General features: G+C 40.4%; 1 protein-coding gene across 1 annotated transcript in view; it reads left to right on the forward strand.

The window, feature by feature from the left end:
• LOC138094050 (IQ domain-containing protein M-like) overlaps positions 1 to 8,506 on the forward strand; it is a 273,194-nt gene extending 264,688 nt beyond the window's left edge. Inside the window, 1 exon segment of the mRNA XM_068990216.1 lies at positions 8,391 to 8,506. Coding sequence (XP_068846317.1) covers positions 8,391 to 8,506 — 116 coding nt within the window.
• Positions 8,507 to 11,229: the final 2,723 nt, after the last annotated feature.

Raw genomic sequence — 11,229 nt, forward strand, 5'->3', positions numbered from 1 at the left:
GCTCCTCTGTCCAACTTGGATATTTCAAAACAATACCCAACTACATATACGCATGTCTGTAGTTGACCTTAGGCATCCTTCGGTCAGATGGCCAGATATATGTGTATACATGACATACGCATATATGTATATATAGATACATACATGAGGAGGGCATGGGAACCCACTCCAGGATTCCTGCCTGGAGAATCCTGTGGGCAGAGGAGCCTGGTGGGCTACAGTCGGGTCGCAAAGAGTCAGACATGACTGAAGTAACTTAGCATGCAGCATGCATACAGACATATATACTCCCAAAATAGTGGCCTATAGAATTTTCTACCTACTGTTAGGCAGCCTCTGGCCTCTTTGCAGGCAGCCCCCATAACGGAAGCTATTTCTGGCACTTCTCCTAAGATGTCTCACCTGCGCTACCCTCTGGGCTACAGCATGGACCCCCTCGTCCCCGCCCCAGCCCCTGGCAGTGCCATGTGCTGCTGCCACTCTGAAGTTCAGGAAGCCTGATGGGGGTGTCCTGCTGCTGCTGCAGCCGCCAGCGCCTGTCCAGGCCACGCTGTGTGGGTCCCACATGGGCCCAGGCCGACCTGCTGAAGAGAAAAGCTCCTCTCCTGGCTTTCGCACCCCAGTTCCCTCAATCTCTGAGCACTGATGCCCTGTACTCTTGGCGCTCTGACAGCATGGTGTAGGAAACAATAGCTCTCATTTGGGTCTTCCTTTCACGAGGCCTCTCCCTGGGGTGGTGGGAGGGTGAGGAAGAAGGAAGTCAGGGACACAAGGCAAAGTCTTCTCAGTTAAGAGACAGCTCAGAGCATGTAAAACCACCCATCATCCCTGTCATGGCCTCTGTCTTATTGGACCCAGATGAAAATATTCAGCTCACTCTTCTCGTATTAAGGATTTTTCCCCAAGAAGATATCTTGGTCTCTCATTGCAGAGATGCCTAGAGAATTTATTCAGCCAATCTTCTTGGATATATTTCTGTTTGAAATTCTAAGATGCACGAAACCAAGGTTCAAATTTGGATCTCTGATATGCAAATATAACAATGTCCTTAATGGCTTCTCATCCAGGACTATATTTTTAAACTTTTGTTTTATATCTGAGTATAGTTGATTGCTGCTGCTAAGTCGTTTCAGTCATGTCCTACTCTGTGCGACCCCATAGACGGCAGCCCACCGGGTTCCCCCATCCCTGGGATTCTCCAGGCAAGAATACTGGAGTGGGTTGCCATTTCCTTCCAATATAGTAGATTACCCTGGAGGAAAAAATGGGAACCCACTCCAGCATTCTTGCCTAGAGAATCTCATGGAGAGCAGAGCTTGTTGGCTACAGTCCATAGGGTTGCACAGAATCGGACATGACTGAAACACACACACACATAATTGATTAACAGTATTGTGATAGTTTTAGGTGTACAGCAGAGCAATTCGGTTACACAGGTAGATGTATCTATTGTTTTCAAATTCTTTGCCTGTTTAGGTTGTTGCATAATATTGAGCAGAGTTCCCTATGCTATACAGTAGGTCCTTGTTGGTTATCCTTTCAAGACATAGAGAATGGGCTTGTAGACAAAGTAGGGGAAAGGGGAGGGTGAGATAAATTGCGAGAGCAGCATTGAAATATATACACTGCCATGTGTAAAATAGCTAGCTAGTGGGGAGCTTCTGTTTGGCACAGGGAGCTCAGCTCGGTGCTCTGTGAGGATCTGCAGGAGCAGGATGGGGGGTGGAAGGGGAGCTCGAGAGGGACGGGGTGTATGTTGTGTATAGCTGATTCACCTCATCGTACAGCAGGAACACAGCATTATAGAGCAATTATACTCCCAGACTATATTTTTGCTTTATATTGACTATGATAATTTTCTGGTGGGCAGGGCCATTATACTATGTTAGGTAGATACTTTCATTCTTTAAACTAAATGTCTATGAGTAGCATAATAATTGCAATTTTTTTGTTTTCTTTCTGGATTAGGAAATGAAGGCCCAGAAAGGGCTCAACTCATGCTGTTTACACCACCTCCTAACACTTAGCATGAACCCAGACAGATAGGACTAAACAGATCCTCAGTGCCCTAGATGTGTGTTTTATTTTATAACACAATCTATGTTTGTTTTCTTTCCAAGTTGCTCTACAAACATTCATTTTGAAACACTAACAAAAGTAGCCAATAATGTAGAATAATATATAACCTTAGCTGGGTCAGAGAAATGGCATGAAAAATCGTAAAACAGACTTGTGAACATAAAAACATGGAGGTGGTTTCAAAGAAAACAGAGGGCAAAAGCTTACTTTGAGCCTTTGGGGAAAATCTAGTTTCTGTTTTCTGAAAAGACAGCCTATTAAGTGAGTATTAAGCATGTTGTCTGTTTTTATTGGATTATTTTCTCAAGTTGAAGTCATTTATTCAAATTATTGAATATCAGCAAAGATCTAACTTCTGATTACTTATTCATTATTTATAATAAAAGTGACTTTTACCATATATTCCAATCTGCTGCTGCTGCTGCTAAGTTGCTTCAGTCGTGTCCGACTCTGTGTGACCCCATAGATGGCAGCCCACCAGGCTCCTCTGTCCCTGGGATTCTCCAGGCAAGAATACTGGAGTGGGTTGCCAATTTCTTCTCCATATTCCAATCTAGAAACTTGACAATGTCTAATTGTTATTTTATATAAATAATATATTCTGTTGAAAATATAGATAAGCAGAAAGACTAAAGCTAAATTATAATTCCACTGTGAATATTTTGGTATTTAATACTGTACATGGTTTCCTATGTGTATAACTTTAACACAAAAACCTGGGATCTGTATGATGTTGCTTTGTAACCTGCTTTTTTATTTGAAATGAATTATCACATATAGGGGTTTATAAAAATGTTTCTATGACGTATTATTTTTTTTTGGACAAGATTGATCAGCACTTTTTATTGAGGACCAAGTTTAAGTGTTGATAAAAAGAGATTTCCAGAAGGTATTAAAAAATTACAAATGTTCCTGAAATGGGTTCCTGTCATACAATAGGTGAACATCTCTGTAGAAGACTTCGCAGAGCCAAAAAAAAGAAACAGGATGGCCTAATTACTGAGTACCTCCTGTGGGCCAGGTGTTTTCCTTCTGGCATCTCACTTATTCTCACTATTATCCTATAGAGTAGATACAATTACCATCTCTGTTTTCTATATAAGGAAATCCAGGCCCAGAGATTTGAGTCCTTTGCTTGCAGTTTCTATGACATAGTTTAAAGGTCTTGGTTGAAGTTGTTTTCATCTAGAGAAGTTTTTTTATTTGCCCTTGAGACCCAGCAAACTCTAAATTTATTTAAGGTATTTTGGACCACACAGGTGCCATGAACTGGGGCTTCAAACCAATGGCAGCTTTGAGGCTCTGCTCCATCTACCCTGCCTCATGAAAAAGGGAAAGTTTCCTTGCTCCCCTTCTTTGAAATGTTCTCTTCTCTTCTCTTCCGTTCCCTTTCCTTCCCTCCTCTCTCTCTCTCACTGTCTTTCTTTTTCTGATATTATCCCGCCTACTCTGATGGTGTAACCCTCTGGGCCCATGCCTTCCATTGTGGTCTCCTGCTGGGCTCCCCATTTTGAGTGAACTCTAAGCTTTGCCTCTTGATGCTTTTCCCCTCACAAAGCTGTAGCTCAGACATCCAGTTCGGTTCAGTTACTCAGTCATGTCTGACTTTTTGCTACCCCATGGGCTGCAGCATGCCAGGCTTCTCTGTCCTTCACCACCTCCCAGAGATTGCTCAAACTCATGTCCATCGAATTGGTGATACCATCCAAACATCTCATTCTCTGTCATCCCCTCCTCCTCCTGCCTTCAATCTTTCCCAACATCAGGGTCTTTTCCCATGAGTCAGCTCTTCGCATCAGGTGGCCAAAGGATTGAAGTTTCAGCTTCAGCATCAGTCCTTCCAGTGAATGTTCAGGACTGATTTCCTTTAGGATGGACTGGTTGGATCTTCTTGCAGTCCAAGGGACTCTCAAGAGTCTTCTCCAGCACCACAGTTCAAAAGCATCAATTCTTTGGTGCTCAGCTTTCTTTCTTTCTTTTTTCTAATTTCCTTTTCAGACATCCAGGGCTCAGCAGAAAACCTCAGAACACCAGAAGTAAGCTGGCTTTAGCACTTTGACAATATCCACTGTGGGTGCATGCTAAGTTGCTTCAGTCGTGTCCAACTCTGCACGACCCTACCGACTGTAGCTCCCCAGGCTCCTCTGTCCATGGGATTCTCCAGGCAATGACACTGGAGTGGGTTGTCATGCCCTCCTCCAGGGGGTCTTCCCGACCCAAGGATCAAACCCGAGTCTCTCACGTCTACCTGCGTTGGCAGGTTCTTTAGCTAGGCTTACTAGCACCACCTAGGAAGCCGAAATATCCACTAAGGTTACTCATTTTACTTTTTCTTTTTTCTTTTTGGCCTTTATTTTCTTCCTTCTCTGCCAGTTCAGCAATACAGCTTAAAATATATTTAATATTTTATTTAAGATTTGAGTATTTAATCAAAGCGATTGCTTTCTGAATCTGTCTCACTATATAAGAAAAATGAAGGTCAAGACTATTTACTTTGAATGATTAAAAATATATCATGTATACTTACATTTTTATCCTCCCTAATATGAATGATCCTTTATTTAATTGAAATATTTATGAAATAACAAATTATGCAATTTAGGATTCTGCTCCCAGTCCCACTTCAGGTCAGCAGCTAAGATTCTGGTAGGCAATTTCAAAGTGTGGGATTTTTTCCCCATGTCAACAAGCAATTCTCTGCCACCAGCTGGGAGTCCTACAGTCTTATTCAGTTCTGGTAGAGTCTACCTGGAGGGAGTGTCAACTCCCAATCAGATGCCCTAGGCTCAGGGCTCCATCCCAGGAGACAATCTTCCATTTTAGATGCCAATTGATAGTAGGTCATCAGGACTTCACTGTGCTAATGCAAGGGGGCTGGATTCTATCCCTGGGTAAGGTATTAGATCCCATATGCCACACCTAAGAGTCCACATCCTGCAACTAAAGATCACATGTGCAACAATGAAGATCTTGCATGCTGCAACTCATACCCAGGGCAGCCGAATAAAGAAATATTCTTTAAAAAGTAGTAGATCATCAGGTTACCCACAACTTGTGCTCAACTTGGCTACAAATCGGAGAGTCGCATGACCCCCTCCTCAGGTTTTATTAATCTGCTAAAGCAGCTCACAGAACTCAGGGAAACACTTCCTTACATTTACTATTTTATTGAAGGAGGGGATAAAAGATACCAAAGAACAGCCAGTGGGCAAGATCAGGAGGGTGAGATCTGGGAGGGCCCCCTACTTCTGTCCTTGTGGCATCACCCTTCCAGTCTGAGTTTTCATCCACCTGGAAGTTTTCTGAACCCCACACTACTGGGATTTTTACAGAGGCTGTATCGCATAGGCGTGAAAGTGTTAGTCGCTCAGTCTTGTGGGACACTTTGCAACCCCCATGGACTGTAGCCCGCCAGGCTCCTCTGTCCATGGGATTCTTCAGGCAAGAATTCTGAAGTGGGTTGCCATCCCCTTCTCCAGGGGATCTTCCTGACCCAGGGATTGAACCCAATTCTCCTGCACTGCAGGCAGATTCTTTACCCTGTAAGCCACCAGGGAAGAACACCACGTAGGCGTGATGGACCATTAATTCCATTTCCAGCCCTTGTCTCTCCCTGGAGAAGTGTTGGTGGGGGGACTAAAAGCTCTAAACTTCTAATCATGGCTGGTGACCAGCGCCCTTCCTGGAGCCCACCCAGGCACCTCATTAGAACCAAAGGTGCTCCCAACGCTGCTATCACTTAGGAAATTGTGTTTTACGAGCTTTGTGCCAGGAACTGGGGGCAGAGACCAATCGATACACATTTTTTATTATGTCATGCAATTGTTAGTGGAATTTCTTTATAAAGCCTACCTATATTATAATTTCAGTATAAATAATAATTCAGCAACTATATTTTGAATACTTATGAATTGTCAGACACATTTTTAACTAATAGGCTTTCTGTATTTGAGGGATTTTAAGTTTATGGAACCATTAGTGGAGAGTACAGTGTTCCCTTATACTCTCACTTGCCACTCCCTCCTCCTGGTCCCTGTTATTAACACCTTGCATTAGTGTGGTATATGTGTTATAACTGATGAGTCAATATTAATACATTGTTGTTGCAAATAAGTCTCTTTTCTAAAAAAAGATTATGGGAGTGTAGTTGCTTTACAATGTTGTTTTAGCAACATTGTAAACATGGCAAAGTGAATCAGCTATACATATACACATATCCTGGCTTCTCCGGTGGCTCAGCAGTAAAGAATCTGCCTGCAGTGCAGGACCTGCAGGGGCCATGAGTTCGATCCCGAGGTCGGGAAGATCTGCTGGTGGAGAGCATGGCAGCCCACTCCAATATTCTTGCCTGGAGAATTCCATAGACAGAGGAGCCTGGTGGGCTACAGTTTACAGGGTTGCAAAGAGTTGGACATGAATGAAGAGACTTAGCACAGCACAGCATACACATATCCCTTTTCCTCTTTCTGGATTTACTTCCCATTTTGGTCACCACGGAGAATTGAGTAGAGTTCCCTGAGCTATACGTTTGGTTCCCATTGGTTATCTGTTTTATACGTAGTATCAGTAGGGTGTATATGTCAATCCCAATCTCCCAATTCATCCCACGTCCCCTTCCCCCTTGGTATCCATATGTTTGTTTTCTGTGTCTGTGTCTCTCGTTCTACTGTGTAAATAAGATTATCTGTACCAATATTTTCATATTCCACACATATGCACTAATATACGTATTTGTTTTTCTGACTTCATTCTGTTTTATATGTATCTCTTGATATATGTTTTGGAATCCTTTTAGCAATCAGACAAAATGTATGTTATCCCTATTTCAAAAAAAATGAAGCTAAGATTGAGTATTAAATTTAAAATTTTGATTCACTCACAAATGTTTAAGAACAAGAGCTTCGACCATTATTATATTTACTTTCTCTTCTATTTTACCTGCTTTGAGTAATCCCATATCTCAGCTGTTTTTTGCTTATTGAAATGTATGCTTAGTATTGTGTAATATTAAAAAATTTCCATAGAAAATCATTGTATTTTGAGATCTCATCTTTAGAACGAACACACTTCTCTTGTATAACTAGTATATTGTGCTGTGTTTAGTCACTCAGTCGTATCTGACTCTGTGTGACCCTGTGGACCCACCAGGCTCCTCTGTCCATGGGGATTCTCCAGGCAAGAATACTGGGGTGGGTTGCCATGCCCTCCTCCAGAGGATCTTCCCAACCCAGGGACTGAACCCAGGTCTCCCACATTGCAGGTGGATTCTTTACCTTCTGAGCCATCAGGGAAGCCCAAATGCGATATTAGGACACCGGTTGGTGATGGCCTTTTCCTGTGATCACACCTGCAATGAAAATTACTATTACTAATTGTTCTATGAATACTCTGTAGTCTAATTTAGTTTTTTTAGTATAAGCCTTGCTCTTTATCTAATGGCAATATAGATAAACATGAAAACAACAATGCTCTGCTTTTTCTTTAACAGCACATCGTCCTTTATTTTCTTTTAGTAATGAGGAGTGTTCTTCTCATAACTTTAAATATTCTTTTGGGTAGTTGTTTATACTTTCATTTAAGAACAACAGTAGTTCTTACAGGGCAAAATAGACTACCATGTCTGTAAATGAGTCCTGTGGGTAACGGTGTCTGCAGTAAACCTGTGGCTTTATTTGTTTTTCTAAAAAAACTCTTTGACTGCACTGAGTCTTTGTGGCAGCATGCAGGGTTCTCTAACTGAGGTGTGGGCTCAGTAGTTGCAGTGTGTGGGTTTAGTGGCTCCATGGCCTGTACAATCTTAATTCCCTGACCAGGGATGGAACCCATGTCCCCTGCATGAGGAGGCAGATTCTCAACTATTGGACCACCAAGGAAGTCCCTTTTATTTCTTATTTGAACTCATTTCATTCATAAAGATGAATCAAGTACAAGCCATCTCTACAAAGAATGCTTTATATTGATTTGAATATCAGAATCAGAACTGATTTCATTGTAAAGCAAAAGTTTTCAGTGTTGTTGTTCTTAAGGTCATACATATGTTGCACCTAACTTACTTCATGTATGCTGTGTATTGGTGGAATCTAGATTCTGCCATCCTTTCTCTCAACTTTTTGGTTCAATGGTAATTCTTGCTGAATTTCATGTCATGATATATAATGTAATGAATGCACCTGAAGGAGACGTGCCAAAGTCAAATCTGTCTTAGCACCACCATAACTGATTTCCTATAACATTTGATGATTTCAAAAGCATGGTACATTCCATTATAGAATTTAAAATTCATTAATGTAATTATATATTTTGTCTGACAGTAAGTGGGCATCCAGTACTCAAAAGAGCTAACATCCAGATTGTTGGAAAGCTGGTGGCCGCATCTATAAGAGAAAGGAAAATGAGACAATGGTATTCATCATGAGAAGTAAGATAGTGTTTTCTAAACAATTTTGTTACCTTGAGAGTTGAACCTATCTTCCCAAAGACACAGATTAGCATTGGCCATGGATTAATTCTGTGTCAACTGGAAAAAAGGACAAGTATCTCCGAACATCCAAAGAAGAACTTCAACAAGACGGTCTATAATTACTAAACGTCTTCAGATGAAACATTCATTGGATCTTTTTTATAAATAACATCTGTTTGATCATAATAGAGTTGAAATCATGTAGTATCAAGTATTCCTTTCATTGGACTCAAATTTGGTTTGTTCCAGTACCAACCAATAAATGCTATAAAAAAGTTAAAATTCTTATTTTTAAACATTTGTTTCCATTTTTAGAAGTGATTTCTCAAAATGTGTTTTAAAATATATTATTTTATTAGTGTAGTTATCATATTATGGTTCCCCTATCTTACTGCTCTCTTGAAAGTGAACAACTGAGAGTTAATATGTAGTATTCCTGAGTTACCTGCCTTATTTGCAAAAGCTCTGATGCACAGTGGCTGACGCCAGTCCCTTAAGAACCTTGCATTTAAATGTGTCGATCCGTCCATCATCCATCCATCTGTCCATCATTCCTCCCCCGTCCCTCTGTTTCTTCTTTCATCTGTGAATGAGATTGGAGGAATAAGTGAAGGCGTGAACCTAGAGGAACATAATCCACGCACAGCACAGTGACTTGGCATGAAGAATGAGGCAGGGGCTGCGTGACAGGCGCTCCATTTTCCCAGTCCTCACCCTAATCTGTTACTCTGCAACACACACTTAGGGTTTGTTTGTTTGTTTTTAATCCCTCAGACTACTTCATGCAATGGAGTTTGCTGTAAATATGGAAATCACTAGAATGAAATCTTCAGAAAAGCTAATTACAAGAATCATGTAAAGTCAGGGCCCCACTAAAACCAGAACCAAGATGGATGAAAACACACGCTAATGCTCTAATTAGAAAATGTTAACAGTAAGACATCTGACTGGGGGGAAAAGGATTGCTAGAGCTAAAACCGAGAGGTTAGCTTATCTGTGAAATTAGATGATCTGTATTATCCCTGCTAATAATTGAGAAAGCTTCACTTTAAACAGAAACATTTTACTTCAATACTGAAAAATAGCTGAAAAATATACAGTTAAATAATCACACGAGTTGAGTCCCAGCATGGTAACAGATCATCAGCTTGCTCCTTTTTATAGCATTATTAAGGTAAAAATGGGCTAGATTTCTGCCTCCAGTGTTCGGAAAAATTGAGAGCAAAAGCATAGAATAAAAGGAAAGGTACTTACAAACTAAAACATAAGATATCCTAATGAGTGCTATGTAATGAATGCCACTATTTCAAATGACAAATATATTTATAGGAGAAAACAATTAATATAAAAACAATATCACAACTACCTATTAACATAAAATATGAAAACTAAGCTATGATGATGACAACTGGGAGCAAGATGCCGAAGAAATTTATTTTTCCTTTAAAAAAGTGTGATTGTTCTTGTCTCATGTTTTCTACATTTGACTCCTCTTGATTTTTAGCTAGCTGAAGCCGGGCTCCTAAATGCCTTGTAGAGGTGTGATCCTTCATTAAGTTCACTGACGTGCCACTCCAGAGTTAGAAGACAGTGTAAGGTCAGTGAAAAGGAGCCTTCACTTTCCAATAGTCAATTTCTGTATAAAAATTGGCATTTGGTGCTCATCAAAGAACAAGAAATATAGGGTATGCTCTAAATGTCCATTGTGTTTTTGAGCCAACTACCTGATGGAAGTCATCACTTATATGTAAATGAACTGTCAATGGCTTGCCACTGTTGGCGATTACTGGACTGTGAAGGGTATGTCTTAATAAGAACTGAAGCTCTTCACAGACTTTGATTTACTGGAAATAAAATAGAAAAGTCCTCTGAGACTACAAAGGACACTTGTTTCAGATAAAACGTCTAGACAGTAGCAATATATTTAGGGCTTTTATTATAGCAAAACTGCAAATTAGAATGGAGTGGTGAGAAAAGTTCCTGTGACCCAGCTGAGTTCTAAAACACTGCTTTTGACTAGAGTAATACAATCTTTAAAATAGCTAAGCCAAATTAAATAAAAGTGCATTAAGAAAAGAAAGCAGAAACAACAGAAGGTCAAGATGTAGGTTTCTTATATTTCTTAAATGATCTTTGTCTTATGTCTTACATTTTATTATAAATCTATATTTTTTCTAAATAAATGCAGCTATCAGAATAGTTGAAAGCCAAACTTCCACGACCCTGAAACATGGACTACCTTTCAGAAAATTCAGATTTAAGGGAATTATTCCTTGTTGATTCATTCCTCTTCTCAGCTTCCATTCTAGAACACACAATTGAAATACTGAATTCTGTACAACTTTTATTAATGTTGTTAATAACAAAGATATATTAAATTTGCAAAATACTTTAGAATTTGCAGGATACTTTCACACAAAAGGGAATTTGGGAATGTGTGCACATGTGTGCATGCTCAGTCATGTCTGACTTTGCGACTCCGTGGACTGTAGCCCATGAGGTTCCTCTGTCCATGGGATTCTCCAGGCAAGAACACTGGGTTGCCATTTTCTCCTCCAGGGGATCTTCCTGACCTAGGGATTGAACTGGAGTCTCCTGCTTAGCAGGCAAGTTCTGTACCACTGAGCCCCAGAGAAGCCCATATTATGTTGAGAGAAGTATCTAATTCTGCGTAGGTTAATAACTTTGAG

This window comes from Capricornis sumatraensis, chromosome 17, assembly GCF_032405125.1.
Source record: "Capricornis sumatraensis isolate serow.1 chromosome 17, serow.2, whole genome shotgun sequence".
Classification (NCBI taxonomy): domain Eukaryota; kingdom Metazoa; phylum Chordata; class Mammalia; order Artiodactyla; family Bovidae; genus Capricornis; species Capricornis sumatraensis.